This window comes from Phoxinus phoxinus (assembly GCF_949152265.1).
Source record: "Phoxinus phoxinus genome assembly, chromosome: 2".
Classification (NCBI taxonomy): domain Eukaryota; kingdom Metazoa; phylum Chordata; class Actinopteri; order Cypriniformes; family Leuciscidae; genus Phoxinus; species Phoxinus phoxinus.
The window spans coordinates 4,359,406-4,382,454 of NC_136877.1; the positions used below are offsets into that span (position 1 = coordinate 4,359,406).

At 38.4% G+C, this 23,049-nt stretch overlaps 1 protein-coding gene across 1 annotated transcript in view; it reads left to right on the top strand.

Moving 5' to 3' along the window:
• Positions 1-23,049, top strand: part of adamts7 (a disintegrin-like and metallopeptidase (reprolysin type) with thrombospondin type 1 motif, 7) — a gene marked incomplete at its 5' end in the record, with an annotated part of 78,288 nt that overhangs the window by 43,220 nt on the left and 12,019 nt on the right. Inside the window, 12 exons of the mRNA XM_079597801.1 lie at positions 1,779-1,948; positions 3,268-3,401; positions 4,610-4,730; positions 4,867-5,111; positions 8,606-8,753; positions 14,933-15,059; positions 15,142-15,355; positions 17,097-18,827; positions 19,874-20,026; positions 20,126-20,299; positions 20,404-20,550; positions 21,463-21,625. Coding sequence (XP_079453927.1) covers positions 1,779-1,948; positions 3,268-3,401; positions 4,610-4,730; positions 4,867-5,111; positions 8,606-8,753; positions 14,933-15,059; positions 15,142-15,355; positions 17,097-18,827; positions 19,874-20,026; positions 20,126-20,299; positions 20,404-20,550; positions 21,463-21,625 — 3,527 coding nt within the window. The remainder of the gene's footprint in view (positions 1-1,778; positions 1,949-3,267; positions 3,402-4,609; positions 4,731-4,866; positions 5,112-8,605; positions 8,754-14,932; positions 15,060-15,141; positions 15,356-17,096; positions 18,828-19,873; positions 20,027-20,125; positions 20,300-20,403; positions 20,551-21,462; positions 21,626-23,049) is intronic.

The following is a 23,049-nucleotide window of genomic DNA, read 5'->3' on the forward strand; positions in this document are numbered from 1 at the left end:
TACACACAATATTGGAGAGCATCGCTAGACCAATAAAAAAAGTCACTGTCTCTGGTCCACATGTTCAGAGTTTGTGAAGTATAATCATTTCATTGTATTTGGCTTGCAGTTCTCTATTCTGGCAGATGGTTTGCACCCGAAGCGAGTTTTGAAAGATGGAGATGGTTATAGAAACAGGTTGTGGCCCACTTGTGAATGCGTCTCTAAGATGTTGTAATTGATGGAAAGCATGTGCAACATCTGCATAATATTTCAGAAGAACTTTTCAAGGATGTGGGAAAAAGTGATACTACTTCCCTGTACGTCTTATAACAACAATTATCTTCTATTAAAGAGAATATTTGATGCTAAAATAATTTCTCCTATCCCCGTTTAATGTGCAGGGACAACTATGAGAAAGCTGTGACCCCTTAAGCGGCGCCCCCCTTTTTTTAATAGACATGAAAATGCACATTCCGAACTTAAATGGTTGTAATTCAAGGATGCTTTGGAAAATAGATTGGTCTCGTTTAAAAAAGACATTTGGCAGATTTTGTAGAAGTGAAATAAATTAAGAAAGTTAAACAATGATAGAAGTTAGAGTTTATGAAAATGTACAATGTTAAAATTTTTATTATTAACATTTTATATAAAATATATATTTTCAAAACCTGGAAGACTCAAAAAATGCAAAAAAAATCAAAGCCAAAAATCTGAACAAGTTGTGATTCAAATGTTAGGTTGATATCTCAAAAAATGAGCTTTCAGTGAGATTTAGTTTGGGTGCAGTACCACACTTCTCCACTAGTGGACATTACTGCCCATATAAGGGCGACTCCATTTCCATATGTCGTTTGAGTGATCTGAACCATTATTTTTACAATTTTCATACAATTTATTAGGTAGACATCCTATTCAGAAGTATAAGATGGTTTGGCAAAAGTTTGGCAGATTTTGAAATGAACTCAACCTCTAAGAACCACAAAAGAACACATATGTGCATTATAGCTCGCTGCCACATCTTTATATTTTTCTTTATATTTAAAACATTTTCAGACCTTTTTTTCTAAAAGAATTGAATGGATGCTATCTTTTGAACTCTTGGCATGAAAACAAACTGAGGATTCTACCATTCTTTCATGATTTTTCATCTTCATCACTTTTTCAAAATAAAGGTCTGAACACGCCTGAGGCGTATGAAAATATTCTTGTTGCAAATTGATAAATTACTGCTCCTCTGTAATTTATTTTTAAAATCAGTCACCAAATATGTAAACTAGAGATTGTAAGCTTTCAAACGATATATAGTTTGTCAAGATTAGTTTAGGTTTAGTATAGGATATTACGGTTTTAAATATGTAATGGCTGTGGCTATGCCAATATAAGGGGTTAAGATGTTTGTTCGAGTCGCCTATTATGTGACTTGACACAAGCATCAATGATTGTCTTGCATTGTATGCACAAAAATATCTAAAATATTCTTCAAATATCTTCTGTTTAAAAAATAAATATTTTAGTTCAACTATTCGTTTAAAACCCACTTTGAACATCCTTGCAACCACCCAGAACACACATGCAATCATGCCAGCGAGTTTTGCACAGGCACCACTCATATTTTATTCAGAAAAATATGTTTTAATTGCGTTTAGAGCTAATGGCTAAAGCTGATCTAGACATTTTATACCAATTTCAAGCTTTTTGACTAGCCTATATTTGTATTTTTTCTCGTGAAAATTTCTACAAATAACAGAATGACCTAATGACGTTTTGAATGTTTCATGTTTTTTTTTTTTTTTTAGACCTAAGTATGGCGGTAAATACTGTCTCGGAGAGCGCCGCAGATATCGGACCTGTAGCCGTGACCCCTGCCCTGTGGACCAGCCCAGCTTCAGATACATCCAGTGCACCCGCTTTAACACCGTCCCTTATAAGGGGAAGTTTTATAAATGGACGCATGTGAATAACAGAGGTAAGCATTACGCCACCACATAGAGCTGCGCAATTATTAGATTGAGATCTCGATTCAAACACCAACGTGATCTCATACCTAAATGACAACGATTCGCCGCTGTCTATTAACTCTTTCCCCGCCCACGTTTTTGATAATTTTCACAAAAGTTTCATGACCCCCCAGAATGTTTGTTGCATGAATATCTGAACACGCATTATGTCAAAAGAAAGAACAGACCCACTATATAAATATATAAAAAAGGCTTTCTAACTTCATGCATTCTTTATTATCAATACTTGAATGTGGGTAAGTTTTATTTTTTTAAAAGCAACATTTTAAGCAAAAAGCTGAGAAAATCACGTTGGGATTCAGAACGATGATCAAAACACAGTCGATCGAGTCCATCAACACCTCAAAGCTCCTGTAGCTCGTCCTGGGTCGACATTTCATTCAGTAACATTAGGCAGTTTTGATTTCTATGCTGTTTAATGTTGATGATCGCATTATATGCATAAGATCACATATGAGATTGCTCAGCTCAGCATATTCTTCGCATGCATTTCAATCAGGATACTCTTTCAGAAGAGGCGTAATAGCACCCCCTACTGTCTAACAGTCAAAACACAATGGCGGTGAAGCGTTTTCTTACAAATTACGAACATTTCCGTCAATGGTGGGGAAAGAGTTAAACATATATGACAAAATCACACTGATTCAGATCTGTGTTGGCGCTGCCGCTGATCCAGAGAGAGAAGATGTCATGTATAGTATATGAAACAGCTTCACAAACAGTGTTTTCAATATCAATATTATAAAAGTTTATAGTTCACTGATGTCTACAAAAGCAATCAAAATAGAGGAAATCACCTTATGAAAGAAACATGGCACTTCAAATAACGATTGTGTTGATTACATTGTTACGCCAGTAGGTGGCGACATGTGACTGTTGAAAAATGTATTTGTCATTGAATCATTCATTCATTCATTCAAGAGATTTGGTAAAAAAAAACGCTGATTATTCCAGTAATGAAACGAGTGAATCATTCATTCAACCTGATTTTTTAAATTATTCATTCAGATTAATTAATTAATAACATTTTAAATAGACTGCAAGATTAAAAAAAAAATGATCCGAACCTCTAGTAAATGACATGCTATTTTGTTTAGTGGTCTGTTCAGAGTCGTGTGAGAATCTCTATTTTAAACTAAAAATAATTGATCCAGAACCGTGCAGCTCCAGCACTTCATATGCAGTGTGCTGGGGTGATAATGAGCGGTTTTGTTGCAGCTCTCTTTACATAGATGTTACGGGAAAGGCTACGTTTGTGTACTTTCAGTTGATCCGTGCGAGCTGCACTGCAGACCCGTGAACGAGCACTTCTCGGAGCGGATGCTGGACACGGTCGTGGACGGGACGCAGTGCTATGAGGGCAGTCGGAGCCGTGACATATGCGTGAACGGCATTTGCAAGGTTGGTAATGGCTTTGACCTCTTTGCTCAGTCTCAGACTGTCCTTGTAAATTTCTACCTGTCATTTTCATTGCAAGCCATTGACAGTCTGTCAGCTTGAGTATCTGTCAACTGTGAAATTATATAACACAAGAGCCACAAATAAAAGTCCTTGTACGACCCCAGGCTGAAATGGATGCATGGTTTTGCTGAACACAGAAGAGGAAGCTTGTTTGTGTTACAGCTCTTTCTCACAATATACATTTAAATATTTAGCAGACTACAAACATATGTTTCACTAGACCAGGGGTTCCCAAACTTTACCATGACAAGGCCCCCCAAATACCACTAGGTTCTGGCCAAGGCCCCCCTTTTGCAGGATGTGTTATTGAACCCATCGACAACACTACGGCAAATGTAGAAATAAATAAATAAAATTGTTACCGGCCAATCAGAGAGATTATAGAGATGCACCGATTGCTCATTGAGTTTGACCCGCCGATACAGATTTTAGCCGATCCCGATTTCATTTTTTCAAACCACTTTAAAGCACACACAAATATTTATTTTCTATTTTTATTTATTTATAAATCACCATATACTTTTAACCAAACTGAATAATTAAGACAAAAATATTTATAGAAAATTTACCCATTTAAACTTGAGTCTTCATTTTCTTTTCTGACATATAGCTACTCCAGTTCTTGTTAAAACAGACATGCAAAATCTGTGCATTTTAGGCACTTTTTGTGAAATCATATTTATTTTGTCCATCAAAAGTGTGCTTTCACTTTAATTGAGCGTGAGCAGCGCAGCAAAAATAGACTCGGCGCCGAAACCCTGCTTCACTTCTGCTCCCGCGACGCTCCTGCTTGACGCTCACGCGTCATAATTATTAATTAATTAAACATTTTAAATAAACTTCAGCAATCAACATTTTGTCAGAACCTCTAGTAAATTACATGTTATTTTGTTTTGTTGCCAGTTTAGAATCGTGATCTCTATTTTAAAGAAAAAAATCGTGATTCTTAATTTTTCCAGAATCGTACCATCCAGAATAACCTAACAACCGCCTAGCAACACCCTGGCAACCACTCAGAACACCCAATCATTATAACGGTTTTAGGAAATCGAAGGGGAAAAAGATTCTTGCTTTAACAAACAGCATGGAGGATGCACTTGTTAAAATTACGTTTTTTTTTTTTTATCTTTTCTATGATCGTGTCACAGTACATAGGCTGTGATTATGAAATCGACTCGGATGCCGTTGAGGATCAATGTGGGGTTTGCCATGGAAATGGATCTACATGCGAGACAGTGAGAAAGACCTTTGAGGACAGCGAAGGGCTCGGTTTGTAACATGAGTTTCTGTTTATATTTTACTGAAAGTAGCATTCATGTCATAAATATAACATTACACATTTGTTTTCTTTGTGCTTCATTTATTTGAATAAGCTGATTTTTTTTTTTTTTTTTTTTTTTTTCAGGCTATGTAGACATAGGCCTTATCCCGGAAGGAGCTCGGGACATCCGTATTGAGGAAGTCGCAGAGGCTGAGAACTACTTGGCATTACGCAGTAACGACCCCGATAAATATTTCCTGAACGGTGGCTGGACGATCCAATGGAATGGCGAGTATAAGGCAGCAGGAACAGTATTCACTTACGAAAGGACCGGGCAGCTGGAAAACATATCTTCCCCCGGACCGACCATGGAGCCGGTGTGGATTCAGGTACTAACTTCCATGCATCTGAGCACAATCTATTATGTCATGTTTGGGGGTTTTGGTTTCAGAAGCACCTGCTAAAGTGCTCTGCTAAACTAGGTCACAGTGTCGTGAATTGATGCCGGAAATGTGGTTTAGAGTTTAAATAGAGGCCTAGACATAGTTTAAAATCTCACATTTGTTTGCATGGCATGGAAAGCTATAGAAACAACTACACTGTAAAAAAAAATGTAACCTCTCCAAGTCAAAATATTCTAGTGACTGGTCACATCTACATTTTTAAATTGGCCCAAGTGAAATTCTGTAAAATAAATTGAATTAATTGTTGCAATAGTCTGTTAAAATTGTCTCAATGAGAAATAATATGTCAGACTAATTGAAAAATTTAGATGTTATCAGTCACTAGAAAATTTTGACTTGGGGATGTAATTTTTTTTTACAGTGTACTTATACGATAAAGAGAACAGACTGTATTATCCAGGGAAACATTTACAGCTTCATAAACAGACAACTGCAAATTTCTCCAAACATAGAGCCTTATCTGCTTATGGAAAGACATTTTTATTATTCAGTTATTATTGTTGTTGTTTTTTGGTTGTACTTTATTTTACAGTATGTGCACTTACAGCTTTCTCACCTAAGAAAGTACTGGGACATATAATGTAACTACATGTGTTAAGGTTAGGTTTAGTACGTTCAGGGTTAGTACTTACCGGTAGTTATTACCCAGTTATTGCAATTACGATCAGGAGTACATAGTATGTACATGGGGAACAGGACTGTAAAATAAAGTGCTATCGATTTTTTTTTTTTTTTTTATAAATGCGTAGTTCATTGTATATCCATGTACCTCTCATCAAAGTTATACATTCATTTTGAACAATACCCGTTCTTGTCTTAGGACAACTTTGATGAAAGTTTTTGATCTACTTCAAATGTTGTCTACTTTATTTGAACTGAGACAACAGAAAGGTTTTATCTGACTGGCAAAGTGAAATCAATGGATTTGCATCAAATTCAACTCAGCGGGAAGTAGCTTTGTGATCTTTTTCAATAACAAAATATAAATATATGATTTCATTCCTGTCCTTGTTTAAAAAGCTAAATATATTTGACAATTTAGTGGACTGATGATTGAACTTATTGCATAAAAGGCTTATTCCCATATTAATCAGCAGACAGAGTTTGATTATTAATAGAAAATGAGCATTGTTTTTTAATGTTGTAGTGCCTTTAAAGTGAGGACACCGTTTATGAGGGATTTAGGCTAGTATGTCTGGGGCGATCTAGATAAAGGACTTCCTCCCACTGAGTGATTTGAGGCCTTTGGCTCGAAGCCTTTGCGCGGCTGGGAAAGAGGGACGTCTACAGCAGCAGGAGGCAGACAAATGAAATCTGGATCATAGTAAAGTCCTCTCATCACTATCCACATTTTTAAATCCCATGTGGCTGAGAGTAGCTTACAACCTCACATTTTTCTGTTTTACTCTCCTGCTGTCTCAGTGTGTTCACACTGGTTGTCTTGGTTCTTTCAAAGCAAAAAAAGTCCTGGTTCGCTTAGCATTCACATACTGTCTACCTAAAGATACAAAACAAAACAAAACAAAAAATGCTTTTTTGACGTAAATTTTTCAATGGAACTTACCAAACATCCAAAATACACAGCACACAGCTGGACTAAGTGTGAATGTGTACATGTGATGGTATTTTTACCAGCTGAGAACTCTTGAAGAGCTTATAATATGTGTAACTGAGTCAAAACAGCGGCAGGAATCCCTCCGTCACACACAAATGAAGATCTGCTGCGATGAGACAAGGTTCTGACGCTTGTACCGAACTGTAGCCGCGTTTCCATTACCCTTCAAATTGTGCAAATTGAAATTGAAAATACGCCCACTGGAAACATGTCAATTTCGCAATAACTCGCCATTGATTGCAAAAAAGTTTTTACGCTCGCATAAGGTAGTTTTTTAGGCAATTCGAAAAAGGAATATTTCACAAAACTATTTTTTTACAGGTCACCTGACGTACGTAAAAGTCAATCATTCTTTAAAGAAGATGCTGTATGTTTAGACCGAAGACGAGACAGAGTTCTTTATTAAATACTGGATTCTAAACCACAAAGAAGTGCCACAATTTATCAAGACCTTGAAGTAAATAAGATCCACTTGTTTGTTGCGCACCAGGGTTCAGATGGCAGCGTTCACACTCATTCAAATGAACCGCAATCGCACCAACCAAACATGCCAAGTGTGAACACACCCTAAATTACATGTCTGTTCATATGTTGAGAAAAAAATCTTGCACCACTTAAATTAATAACATTTCACATCAAATATTTTAAACAACTGTCTCTGGTCTCAACTTTACATTAGGACTGGCAACTGCCTCACAGTAAATTCATACAATCATGATTCGGTAAGCAGCTATGTGTCACGATATTGCAATTGGACCTATTTAAATTGTGATAAACGTGCCAAAGATGCTATATCTGATATTGCATACTTTCAAAAAGTGTACTATACTCCGACAGACGGACAGACAATACATTATCATAGAATCGTAAAGTGTGTGTGTGTGTGTGTGTGTGTGAGATTGTATGGGCATTGTCCTAGATTGTAGGTCTGAGATTTGTGTGTTTTTCACATGATTTGTTAAAGCCATTGCAAACTGAGTTTTTTTTTTTTTTATGCGTTTTTTCGTATTCGTGATTCGGTGGCTCTGAATTGTCAAAGCACCATTCAAACGGCTTGTTACGGATGCGAAAAACGCTGAAAATTGAACCCGTTTGGGTTTTTTTTTATGACGGACGAAAGTTTCGGAGGCAGTGTGCAAGCGTGATTGACATAACGTTAGGTCGTATTTATTTTTTTTAATGTGCGAAAATTTCGGATGCGAATTTCGGACTCAGTGTGCAATGGCCTTTAGCCTGGCAAGCCAGACTTACATCAAGATGTTTAGTCTGGCAACTCTCCATAGACGCGGCTCAATCCGAGCGGCGGGATAAACGGTTGTCTCTCGAATTCCCTCTGCACTCAATAGGATAGCGCTACAACCAACCAGAGCAACGAAGAAGGTGACGTAGTCAGAGCGGCAAAGATCCAGTCCTGAAAAACTCTGAACACTTCTTCCTTTTTTAAGAATGACTTCAGTGCCGTTCTTTGCTTTTTTCTTAAAGAAAAACTTAACTCCAAGTCCTCCAGAGTCGCGGCCAAAGCCGATTCGAAAGACCGCTGTTCTCCATCCACAGCTGCCATTCTTTGTTTTCAAGTGGCAGCCGTCGCAACTCTGTCGTCATATGTTAAGCCCGCCCCCGCCTACTCTATACACGACGTGATTGGCCTGACCCAATTTAGGTTTTTGCAGCTAGAAGGTCTATGGAGAGTTGCTAGACTGCCCAATACATTTTGCTGCCGCTAGGGTGCGTCTAGATTTCTAGGCTAATGATTTGTGTGTTCTTGTGTCAAGATTTCCTCTAATCTGCCCTCAATGTTCTCCAGCTGCTTTTTCAGGAGTCGAATCCTGGGGTGAGGTACGAGTACACCATAAGCAGAGACACTCTTGTCGAGTCCAACAACGGCACTGCTGTCTCTTATTTCCAGTGGATTTATGGGAGTTGGACGGAGTGCAGCGCCACATGTGGAACTGGTGAGGAGTCGTCTTGTTGGACGCTTTCACTTTTAACTTACGCCCATGCACAAGTTGAGCCAATTCTGACGGATCTGCTTCACCACACTATGTGTATTTACTTACCATGTTACAGTTTCATATTATACTAAAAAGTGCAGAAAATAGTTGAGATGATCTGTTGCTCAGTCTGGCTCTCGGTTTCGGCTGTAAATTAGCTCTCTGGCACATATTGCTTTCTCAATAATTGTAGACAGACAGCGAACTGTCCCGAATTAAACTTTATAGAAAGCAGACTTTGGACAAGCTGATGCTCAAATATAATGTTGTGAAAGTATCCCAGCTCAAGCAAGCTTCAATATATTACAAATAAGGCTGCAATAATGGTATAATATGGTCTTGTAAGATGCGGTCACATTTACTGTAGTGAAATCCAGTCATTTCAATCAACACGAGGGAGTTTTGTGTGAGGGTGAAAAAGTTCCTCATGTAGATTTTATGGGTTAGCCAGAACGCCCACCACACACCAGCTTACTGGTGGAGAGGAGACAGTGATGAAGCCAATCAGTGTATATAGGAGGATGATTAGGAGGCCATGATGGACAGAGGCCACTGGGCATATTTTGGCCAGGATGCCGGGGTTACACCCCTACTCTTTTTCTGAAGGACATATGGGATTTTTTATGACCACAGAGAGTCAGGACCTCGGTTTAACGTCTCATCCGAAGGACGGTGCTCTATCCCCATCACTATATTGGGGGGTTATGACCCACACAGACCACAGGGTGAGCGCCCCCTGCTGGCCTCACTAACACCTCTACCAGCAGCAACCCGGTTTTCCCAGGAGTCTCCCATCCAGGTACTGACCAGGCTCAGCCCCGCTTAGGCCTCATCCACACTACTGCGTTTTAGTTTAGAAACGGATAATTAAAACGAATACGATCTCCGTCCACACCAGCGTTTTAGCTGCGTATTATAATTGATCTCAGTCCACATTAAAACGACTGAAAACGCAGGATCAATTGACCATTCACCAACACTGGGCATGCGTGTGCCGGTGTAAACAGGCGCATGTCGGCAGTGATAGCATTGTAAAATGCAGAATTTACTTGCACAACAGCTGCTAGCAAAGACATCAACGTCAGTAATGCTTGTAATTCGCTATCCATGTTGCAGTCACTAACGTTACGTAGTCCAGGCTGGTTTTGTGTGTTTTCTTCCCGGGGACGGGTCATGTGATGGGTGGCTGACGAATCAGGGAAGGATACGCCATGACTGATGACACCCAATCATAGAGCCGAGCGTGAGCCTCTGCGTCATCGTTTCTAATGTCCTCCGTTTTGACCGTCTTCACTAAAACGCAAAACGGGGTCGGCAGCGTTTCTAAACTTCTCCGTTTTAGATCTTCATTTTTGCCATTGTAGACTGGACGGGAGGTGCAAACGTAGGAAAAGGTCTCCGTTTCTAAACGAAAACGCAGTAGTGTGGCCTAAGCTTCAGTGGGCAACCGGTCTTGGGCTACAGGGTGATATGGCTGCTGGATAAGAGGGAAAGAGGGATTTTGTCGTAAGTTTAGGTTCCAATTGGATTCCAATGACAGTTAAACATCATTAGTTAAAAATCCTGCTCAACATATCTCTATGATAAACATTAAATATACTCTATTGGCTCTGATTGATTTCATGCATATTTTTTACTTTCATTGGGATGCCGCTGTTCCTGGACACACTATAGGACACGTGTGAATACTGGCTGTGATAAATATTGATCGCTGGTTATAACACTTTGTTTCTTTGTTGTTGAACATGAACATTTTCTTTTTATTGTCTATTGTCTATAAAACCAGACAATGGGACATATAATCAAGAAGAGCTTGTAAAAAAAAAAAAGGTGACAAAAGCACATTTAAATAAAAATCACTGAATGTTCCCATATTTTAAGACAAATTATGGCCTTTCATGATTTTCAGCAACAAATTGGGGTCTTTAGACTTGTTGTTCTCTAATCAAGAATTCAGAGAAGGTTTAATGGTTTTTAAAGTGTGTCTAACTTGACCCAGGGATCACAGCTGGGTAGTTTTTTGGTCCGCTGGCGGGTTAATCTGCTAAGCATTTCCAGTTAATGATGTTGAAAGCCTTTTAAATTCTGCCGCTGTTGTTATGAATGTAATTAGGAGCCATGCAGGAAGAAATACTGTCTTGAAAGTACATTTGAAGTGTCGTTCATACTCTGAAAAATGTTGCTATATGATAATCAAAGTGTAATAATGATAAACATCCTGAGAATTTTTACACAAATATTTTCCTCATTCCTCATATGTGACCATCACTGCTTATGTAAGAAAGACTAAAAAGAACAACTACTACTTCTAATTTTGCTGCATATTTAGTTTCTTTGTATCTCAGAGGCCAATATTTCATCTGAAACAGTTTCACATTTTTGACAAGGCTGAAATCACAGGCTTAAGGATTTGCATGCAATTGCACTCTGTGGGAAGCAGAGCTTTTTTGGCAAATGTATCGTTTAAATTATGTATTCATACGGATAAAACCAGGGATTCAAGTTTTATGTACAACTCTTTTCATTTAGAGATAGAAAAGTACAAGCAAGTGGAGGGGTTTTGTTGTCAACAGGCTGTGATAATGACAGCGTTGCTAGAAATTATTTAGAGAAGCTGGTAGTTATGAAGCTGAACGAATCGCAAATAACACATTTATGTGGTAATCATTTCATTTAGTTTTGCTAATAGAAAGAGGTTCGGGTACTGAGGTGTTTTGGTGGAAAATTAGGAAGTAAAATGCACAATAATTTGCATTATTAGACTGAATATCTCATCCCTTGTATACGTGAGGTTGCAGAAACCTGTAAACTAAGTTAGACAGTGTCTCTGATAGAGTTTCTTAAAGGGGTAATGACATGGACGTATATATTAATATATACGACATATTATTAATATTCTTATTATTTTAAAATGTTCTTTGAGATTCACTTATGATGTTAATAAAGTTTATTGCACAGTAAAAAAAAACAAATATGCAGAAAATTATTATTTTCATCCTTCATTCTTACCCTGAAATTATCTGTTTTTAGGACGCGGCTCCTTTAAGGCTGTCGGTAAACAGCCTCTGTTATGATTGGCTAACATTATTGCCTAGGGAACAGTATCAACACCCACTCGCTATTGAAAACATTATCCAAATAATACTGTAATTTACAGATAAAGCATTATTACTGTAAGCGTGTGGAGTACGGTAGTCAGAAACTGAACGCACATCTATATACTGTATCAGTGTAGACAGCGTCAGTCATTATAATGGCTTCTTGTATTTGTCAGTGTAGGCAAATGTCTGCCATTAAGCGACTGAATGCCAGGGGGCGGAGCCTATAGTGCATTCATGATGTAAAACTATTGGTTGATGTCTTGCTCTGGGGGCGGGCATATGCAAATATATTTACCTGTGCGATGTCACAGATCCCGTAATATCAAAATTAGCCATTTTTGGAGCTTGATTAAATAAATATTTTTTTTAATGAGAAGAACATTTTAAGCTATGAAACTTACAGGATGTTTTTAATGTTTTTTTTAAGGTCAAAGACCTCTTATATGTCAAAAGATCAAGGCAAATTCAATTTCTTCTGTCATGACCCCTTTAAAGTCAGTGCACTGCTGCTGTATATTTTAATACTTTACTCAAGTGACTCCTCTTGAAATTAAAGTACATTTTATTGATTATTGTTGATTATGATCAGTGGATAGTTTTCAATGAAATGCCATTTGTTTGTCTTTAGCTAAATGTGTTCTTTGCACTAAAATTTATGTATTTTATATTTAGCTTTTGGCCATCAACAGGTGGCTCTGTTAAAAGCACAAATAGTTTTTTACTTAACATTAATTTGTAATGTTATTTGTAATAAAATATGCAAATGAAGTAGAATACTAGAAAAAATGTGTCCATATCTACCCCAAGAGCATCATTCTCAATAGTTCTGGAGAGTTAGAGTGAATATGATCATTTTTAGATGCAATTAACCGCTGTTCATCTTTAATTTGACTGAAGGGCTCAAACAAATGTCATCATTTAATTGGTCTGGCACAGCAGGTAAATCAATTATTCTATAGCATAACAGCAGAAGTAAAGCTTTGTCGGTCCAAACTCAAATGAAGGGTTCCCAGTACATCAAATAATGTTTTAAAATGAGTTGAACAATGTATTTAACATGTTCAAATTTTAAAAATCAATATTATGAACTGTAGTGACTTCAGAGTTAGTCTCAGCCTCAGACGTCACACACACGGGCCGTTGTCAGTCTGAAGGTCTGTCTACGCGAGAGTATAAGATAGTAAACTATTAAATATGTGTGTGTGTGTGGGCAAAGTCATCCTGTGTATTGCTTCCATTGTGCAACTGAAAGAATTGCAAGATAACACTCCTTTTAATCTAATTAATTACACAATGTGCCGATTATTAACTGAATTAATCGTACATCAATTTTGGCAGAGAATTTACTCCCAAATGATTTAAAGACAGATAGTGTATGAAATGGTTTCAGTCGCCAGTTTTTCTACACTCTAAAAAATGCTGGGTTGTTTTAACCCAACTTTGGGTCAAATATGGACAAACTCAGCCGTTGGGTTACATTTTATAATTCCATTTTAAACCCAACATTTGGGTTTGACCATATTTGACCCAAAATTGGGTTAAAACAACCCAGCATTTTTTAGAGTGTAATAATGCATTTGATATACATGAGACAAAAACCCATATGGAGCATTTTTTGGCCCCATATCTTGAAAATGTGTCTTGTTCGTAACTAAACTGTATGCAGTGTAAAGGCCCTTCCAAACTGAAGGATTATCAGGGTTTTTTTCCATAATTAATCGACCAAATTAACTTGTTAAATCAACAGCCCTAATGTGGGATTCTGATGACAATAAAACATAAGTATCTTGAGTTAAACATTGAACATAGGACTATATACAATATACATGGAGATTAGGTCATTTGTGACACTGTGTCTTTTGGGGGGTCACACCAATCAATGCAACCTGACACATGGGCCCCGGGGCCCTTTAGCCCATCTGTTTGAGGGTTCATCTGATAACATTCTTCAAACACCTGTCAAGGACTGTGTGTCCCTTCATCTCTCGATTGGAAACTTTGCTTCTCAAAGCGGTCAAATAAAGGTCGAGACCAGCCTGAGGATGAGGAGAGGACACATGAAGAGCGATCCCTCCTCCTTTTGGAGTCAATTCAATTCCTCAGGTAGAATAGTAATAGAGAAGTGAAGGTGGTAAATATAATATCCGAGGCCATGAATTTGCTGCCATGTCTGGTTTCAAACTACAGAATATCAGAGTTCAAGATTTTTTCTCATATTCAAATAGATCAAATTCATTCCCAGAGGAAAATAAGATGATCAGAAAATGTTCAAACCACAGAAAGATTATAGGCTGGTGCTCGTGTTCGTAAAGGCAAACTGAATTATTAATAAAGAAAATGCCTCTCTCTAAATGCCATTCTCTCTTATAATGCAGGCAATTTTTTTAATTTAGTGTTGGTGGCATTTCACAAACAGATAAGCAGAAGAGAGAGTGAAATGCCACTAACACTACATTTTATTGGCATTTTTCCCCTAATTTGATCATATTTTTATAATAATATGATGATAATAATGTTTTCCCCTATTGGCTAATTGATCATGGAAAGTAAATATATGAAACTAACAAACTTGTATGAAAATTGGGTATCATTAGTTAGTTAACATGAGATAACAATGAACAATACTGTATTTATTCATCTTAGTTCATGTGAATTTCAACATTTACTAATCCATTTTTAGGATCGAAGTTTGTATCCGTCAAAATACAAAAGTAAAAAAAAGAAAGTGTTACCGAATATATTGTTCATTGCAAGTTCATGTTGGTTAATGTATTAACTAATAAAACCATAATAAGTGATCCAATTAATAAACTGTATTTAAATTTTTGTCATAAATTTTGGGCTTGTTTATTTTGGGCAGTGTGCTTATTTATTCATTTGATCTGTGTGTTTTTTTCCCCAATGAAGAAAGTCAGGCTCTGTGAAAATGCCAGAAAATTCTGTAATTTGCCAATTTCCATGATTGCCGCATGTCGAGTGCATACTTGTGTGCATTAGCAAACATACCTTTTCCTAAACAACGGCTCCTCTTGTTTTCAGGTGTGCAGAGGCAAGTTGTACACTGTGTGGAGAGAACATCTGGGATCGTTGAGGAGCATTACTGTGATCAGTCTACTAGACCTGATGACAAGCAAACTACCTGTAATAAGGGCTCGTGTCCAGCCATGTGAGTTTTACTGCTGAACACTTGATGGCTTTTAAGTGCAGTAAGATTGCAGTAAATTCCTGTGATGTTTCTGTGTCATCAGGTGGTGGGCTGGAGACTGGCAGAAGTGCTCATCTAGCTGCGGGGACATGGGGCTTAGGAAGAGAACAGTGTTGTGTATTCGGAGCCTGGGGCTGGATGAGCAACGAGCGCTTCAGCCCACTGAATGTCAACACTTACCTAAGCCTGAGTCAATTGTCCCGTGCAACACACGCGTGTCCTGTCCTGCTGACTGGACTACTGGAAGCTGGTCAGAGGTGAGCCGGCTTTATACGTACAAAGTCATGAAACTCTAGATGGCGCAGGCGAGTTATATCTCAATCACATCATTCTCTATATGGCACAGCTGATTGGTCCTGCTGTTTCAGTAGCCAATGAGCTCGCTGCTCAACCTTCAAATATTGGCCAGCATTTGCTGTAGCAGTTACAGCGCGCTTTCAGAAACCCTCCACCTTCCCCAGCTCCACCTGTATAGATCTGCTACGGGTAATTCATGTACACTATATTGTACAGCAGCAGCATGTCTTACTTGCTCACAGCAGCGTGTCGAGTGTGTATTGGCAGGAGCAAGTCTCGTACTTGCTCTATAGCAGCAGTACCGTATTTTCCGGACTATACGTTTTTTTTTCATAGTTTGGCTGGTCCTGCGACTTATAGTCAGGTGCGACTTATATATCAAAATTAATTCATACTGACTGAGATGAACCAAGAGAAAACATTACCGTCTACAGCCGCGAGAGGGCGCTCTAGTTAGTGGAGTTGTTCAGAAGCGACACTGAGGAAGAACTCAATGGATTCAGTGATGAGGAATGAGACCGGGAGCTTGGTGAACTTGCTTACCGGTAACTTGTTGGACTCGCTGGTTTATGTTAATTTATTCAGCCTCCCAGGTAAATGTTCTTTATGCTATTGTGTCGCTGAATAACTGTTAATGTGTTACGTTAACATACCGGACACCTATTCAGCCTGTTGTTCTGTGTGCTTTTGTGCAGCTGAATAACTTTCCTTCCCAGATTAAATGTCTGTTCTTGGTCTTGGCTTTTGTGAAATAAATTTTGAAATAAATGCGACTTATAGTCCGGAAAATACTGTAATAACAGCAAAAGCGTAGCAGATCTATTCCGCCAAGACCGAAACATATCAACATTGTCATATCCATTACCATGCCAAACACTCTGAGAGTTGTCATGATTGAAATGTGGTTATGATATTCTTAAAGAGTGCAGAATGATTTGTGAAGAAAGTTTTACTGAGATTGTCTGCGCACCCTTGTAGCATTATAGCAGCACTATATATGTATTAGTGCTGGGCAACGATTATGTATATATTTAAGAAATATTTGCATGTATATACTGTATATATATATATTTATACATAATTGATATTATATATAAATATTAATATTTTATATATAAATAACAAATTTTTCTTAAATATTTACATGCATATGGGTGTGTTTATATATACAAAACAATTATACACAGTACACACACATATATTATGTAAACACAAACTTTTATTTTGGATTAATCATTGCCCAGCACTAATATATATATGATATGATCTGTGCATTAATCAGAAATTATATATATATAATTTCTGATTAATATTAAATCAAAAATTAAGGTTTGAACCAAACTATAAATACAATTTGAGAAAAGCGAGTAGATTTGACTGTAACAAGTATCATTTGTTTCATATGCTATGGAACTATCTCTATACCACAGTACTACTTCATCACATTATTTTAACTGAGGGGAACATTAATCTTCACAATAATGCTGTCAATACTACAAATACTATACATGCTTTATGACTACTCCCTACTTTCTCATATGACGAGCTTCAGATTTTGTTTCATGGGATAAAACTGCACAAAGGCGAGTCTTTTATGACTCATTGATATACAGAGCGGTCTCAATTGCTATTTACATTTTTATTTTTAAATCGAGACCGTGTTCTGACCTTGACCGCTCTTACTGTCTGTTTCTTCCTCAGTGCTCAGTGAGCTGTGCAGCTGGTTTCCACATACGTGACGTGAACTGCAGCTGGAATACTGGTGTAGACTGTGATCCGAAAGCCAAGCCTAATTCAACCATGCCATGCTATGCTAAGGACTGCCCCATAAACTCGGACAACTTTGGCAACGACTGGTCAGGAAGTGGAGCGTCCAGCAAAGAATTGTTCAATGAGATAAAAGCTATACCTCATGACAGTCTTACTCTAAATCAGCCCAGGGGCAATGTTGACCTCAATGACATTATAGAAGATGATTTCTCACATTACAGTCATATTGAAAAGTCCTCTGAAAATTCTATTGTCAAAAATCTTCAAGTTGATGATTTTTACTATGACTATAATTTTATAAAATTCCATGAGGATCTATCGTATGACCTTATTAAAGATGAAAATGATATGTTGGATAACTCAGGAATAAAACATGGAGACGTTTATCTGGCAGGGACAGATGTCCCCGTAACTACCTCTTCACCATCCACCACTGCAAACCAATACAGTCCCACCACTATTCGCTTTGACAGCATTACAAACAAGGGTACTGAAGCTCATGGGCCTCAAAAGAAAGACGTACTGGATGAAAATAACGATGAGCTATTTGCTGAGGACTATTTTCTGCCTGTCATTACAACAACTGAACCATCCTCTGTAGCTACCAGGTTATTTAACAAATTGAAGGCATCAGACTTTGATTTTGGCTTGAGTCAGGACATCAGCATTACAAGGAAACCTCCATCCACTGCAGATGTGTCCCCTCAGGACAAGCACACATTATCATATGAAACTGTGCCAAACATCTTTTTAACTCCTGAAACACATGTAACTTTGAATGGAAATTCAAATAACTACGACGAAAACCAAGGCAATACCAAAATGCCAGTAACTGAAGATGAGAATGAAGGGGAGTTTGGTGAAGATGTTCCTGTGGGTGAAAGTGACTGGGAAAGCTTTAAACCTCAGCATGGCACTCAAAATTATGAACCTCCTTTAGATTATGTGTTTAAGTATGAAATTTATGAGAACAGACATGTTTATAATCCCACTACTCAATTACAATGGATTACGACCTCACCGACAGTCTCAATGAGTGCAACTTCTCACCCAATGGATCTTCTAAGCAGTGCTTCCAGCGATGATTTAGCAAAATATCAAGTTTTTACTGACCCAACAACTAAAACGAAGGCTAGTGAACCATGGCCCACTGTAAGAGAGTTTACTACGACCTCAGATAGCCTTTCTCAAGAGTCTGTTCCTTCTCTAACTTCCTCTATCCCAGCCAAACATTACAGTAGCATGACCTCAGCAGCTGGAACAACAGCTCTACCTCCTACAGAAACGGAAAGTGACTTTGAGCCCCCACTCTTCACCCCGACTGAGATTCCTGACACTACAATTGCAGCAGAACCTCACAGTTGGTATTTAGGAACCATTGCAACAACTAAGACAAACGGGCCTAGAATAGAGCCTTGGGGAACTCCGATCCCCTTACCTCAATGGACAGAGATTGATGATAATGAGATTATTATTTCCCAAACATTTAGACCTACTGGGCTGAACCCGACTCTCTCTTCTCCTACTGAGCAGCCATCTCAGGGCATTAGCATTGTGCATTCAGTGCATTCTTCTAGCCCTATGATGCCCACTGGGCTGGTCATGTCTTCCCTATCCCCATCGGCCTCTCCTGCACACTGGAAAAAAGGCAACTGGAGTGCTGTAAGTATTAATTATGCATTCCTCACATTCTCTAGATATGAAATCAGCATGGGCTGAGAAACAGCAGTCGTCCACCATGATAAAAGTCCTTGAATTATACCACAGCTTTCGGTTTCAAAACAAACATAACCTTGTCTTTCAGGTAATGAGATTTTTCATGTTATTTTAGCACCAAAATGGATATAAAGGATCAAGTGGTACAGCTATCCATCCTTAAAGTCAGACCATAGCCATGTTTCCATCCACCCATTTTTATGTGAATTTTAGGCTATTGCATTAAAAAAAAACGCTGGATACAAATGCCACGATGTGCATAAATTCTAAAAATGTGTATAAAAATACTTTTTTATCCAATAAGAAGACATGAGCATAAACTATAGTGGAAACACATTTACCGAATAAATTCCTTGATGCGTATTAATAAATGTCTTGTGACTTTGCACAATGAGACTGTATAACTGGACTAACCAGCAGACCGATCTCGTTACACAACATCTGAAATGTTACTTTGGTGATTTTGAAATGCCTGAGCCGAAGTCTGTTGTCAAAGTGTTCAGTATAATTCCCTCCCAGAACTTTCTCACACAACAGGCATCTACCTCTGGAAGCAAGATAACATGACCGCGTTTATTGCGCTTCGTCTGCATGTTCTGAGGCACAAGTCATTTATTGTATTTTCTTATAATTGGCGGCAGTTTATCAGGAAGTTACGATTTTGTTCTCTTTAAGTGAGAAACTGGGTTGGAAACTGCAAATGTTTTATGTGATCGTCCAATTGTGTGTGCAGGTTAAATTCATAACTTTGGATGGAAACATAGCTAGTGTGTATGTATACGCCAGGTTGCATAACCTAAAAATCAAGGGGATGTTATATTAATAAGAATGATGTTGAAGCCCATAAAAGTAACTCTAAATTTTATTTTAGGTAGTGATTAGGTAGTTAATAAAAATGTTGATCCAGGAATGGGCCTTGGATAAATTACTTTAAGCAGGGTTGCATGCCTGTTTCAGTGTCAACCGATATTACAAATGATTTTGTTTGGTAGTGCTCCACAAGTTGTGGGCTTGGTGCCATCTGGAGATCAGTGTCCTGCAGCACTGGTGAAGATTCAGACTGTGATTTAGCTACTAGGCCAGTGCCAGCGCGCCGCTGCTACCTTCGACCCTGCTCTGCATGGAAGATTGGAGAGTGGAGTAAAGTAAGTCTACATGCATCCAGCCAAACATAATAAAATCAATGAATTTCCAGTGACTGATAAAACAATGGAAGTTTCTACCCCTGATTTCTATTTTGGCAGTGCTCGAAAAACTGTGGTGTAGGAGTGAAGGTTCGAGAGATTCAGTGTTACGACACACGAGATCAAAGGTTGCTGAGGCCGTTTCATTGCCAGGCCACCTCCCCTAGACCTCCTGTCCGAATTCCCTGTAACATCCACAACTGTTTAGATTGGTACACCTCCTCTTGGGGGCAGGTAAAGAGGTTTCGCGTTCTGTAGCTGTCCTTAGTCTTTGCGTCTGTTTCCTGATCTTCACTCTACTCTCTTCATCTCTGTGTGTCCAATATCTATGTCTACAGTGTTCAGAGCTGTGTGGAGTTGGGGAGCAACAGAGGCTGGTCACTTGCCCTGAAACTGGGAAATGTGATGACGACGGGCAGCCCAGCTACATCCAGACTTGCAACATCCATCCATGCAACCAGTGGATTACTGGATCCTGGGGTCAGGTGAGTGTCATAAATCTATTGAGGAAGCAAGTCATCCGGTTTAACAGTGTGTCTCTGCACTAGATAACAATTGATGCATCTAAAGGTGTGAACCAAATAGCCCACATAATCAGAATTAGAGGGACACCATTTGCTGGGTTCTGTTCAGAATCTCAGATTTTTTTTATTGAAAAACATTAAAACCAAGAACATCTGTTTGGTTACATAAGCGCAGAACAGTGAGCGAACAATAGCCTACACCATAAAACCAGAAGACAGCAAAGAAGAAGAAAGTGAGAACAAACCTTGTTACAAGCTTTGGCCAGCATATTTATTATGTATTATAAATAATAAATAAAAAAAGATTGACAAGTAAACATTTCTTTGAAAGTTACAGATTAATGTTTTTTTTTTCTGTTGTGGCAATTTCTGAAAAAGTCCCAAATAGTGGAAGAAAATTAAAGATTGATTCATTTGTAATTTTCTCTCATTCGTTTTTTCTTTTCAGATATTCAAAGATAAAGATATGTAATGGACTATTCACAGTGTGTGCAGAATGTCAAACTTAACTGTAAGAAGTAACATAATTGGACAATCAGTAAAGTCAAATGCATCACACATGAACACAAGTGTGGGTATCTGCAAGTTAGAGTAATAGATAAACTTAGGTAAATAGGTAAACAGAGGTTTCAGAAACTTTGGATTGGATTCATTCTGATTGATGAAAATTAGTCACATGTAAACACGTCTACTGAAAACGGAATGAAAATTATAGGATATGACCCCTTTAAAGACAATCAAAGGTTGTGAACCCTTTGCATTAGGTTGTTGATCAGAGCCATCTGATGGAAGATTATTAAAGGCCAGTTGGCCCAGAATGGGTGGATTGTTGAAACCGTACTGGGTGTTTACTTGTCTATTGTGCATTGGCAGTGCTCGGTGTCCTGCGGAGGAGGCGTTCACCACCGATTGGTCAAATGTGTCAACACTAAGGCCGAGCTTGAGGATGAAAATGAGCATGTGGATTGTGATCATGAACCTCGACCAAAGAACACAAAGAAGTGTAACATTCATGACTGTGACAGCGCCCCCTCTGGTGAGTAGAGCTTTGTGTGCTAGAGACAATGTATACATAGCCTGGCTTCTACGTACTTCCGCTCGATTTTCATTTTTCTTCAGTACGTCGTCTGGGTTTGCGGTGTATTCTTGGGTTTTCACCGGCCAATGTTTATCGGTCCAATCCGCAAACAGAGAGAGTGGCTGAGAACGATGACGCTGAGGTCGTGCGCTAGTTTGAGTTGTAGTTTCGTTACGACCAAACGTTAGCGATTGGTTATGGCAGATCCAGAGTGGCTCCGGGCAGATCCAATAGTTTTAAACTTCAACAGAGTACCCCCCTTTAAGGAAGTTAACGCTTGTCAATGGCCAGACTCTCTGTACAAATGAAATATATGAGAGTCTGGTAGGACCAGGTTAATGTATACATGCATACTGAAAAATTCAGGGTGCAATTTCATTTTATTTTTAGTGTCCCTATTAAGCTTCTTTAGATATTACCTCTCATTCAGTGTGTAATACAGATGTTTGAGAACGTAAAAGGTCTGCTGTTTCAAAGATCAAAGCGCAATAAATGGAGTTATTGTCTCCCAAAAGAAAGAAGTGATTCTGAACTGCCTGTAGGTTTGTAACAAATGTGCATAATGCCAGCTTATGGTCTTTATTGTCTGCCTGCGATTGCGAACAACATATACTTTGTCCCGCTCTCAAACACTGTAGTTGTAGCTGAGACTGGAAGAGTTTGGATCGTGTTGTCGACATGATGATGTTTTCTGTGCTTGGACAAACCTTTACACTCAGTATGCTCTGATAAATATGGTGTGTGTTGTTGTGAACTGCAGTTACCTGGTAGCATGAATACTAATGACATTTGTAGGTTTAAAGAAATTGCCTTGCATTTATCAGCAATCATAGAGAGAGAGAGAGAGAGAGAGAGAGAGAGAGAGAGGATCCGTTAAATGCTGCACCTCTAGATTGGTTTGGCCTGATTATTGCTGGTTGCTGAGGACTTGGACAGAATGCCTGTGCCATTTACGAACCCCTGAATCTTCCTTCGTTCTTGCTCTTTTGTCATGGGTCAATGGAGATAAAAAGAAAGCTGTGTCCACAGTCCATCACGCCAGACAGTGATTATTCTGATTTATAAAGAGAACGGCAAAGGTCTTTTACATGAGCAACAGTTGTAGTCTCAGAAAATAAGACAAAGGCTAAAATATTTTAGCTTATAGCTTAAAGAATCTTAGCTTAAATCACTTCTTTTTTTTCATTAGCATAGAATTGAGATGAATTGGCATTCACAACCTGTTGTTGAGGTTTTAGCCGATTTTACTGGAATAATATATTATTCAAACATTGTCCTTAATTTGAGGTTCACAGATAGCAGTTATCACCAAATTGGAAAATTACAAGCATGGAAATGCTCACTTCCTTAACCTTTACATATCCCTGTGAGGAATTCCAGTC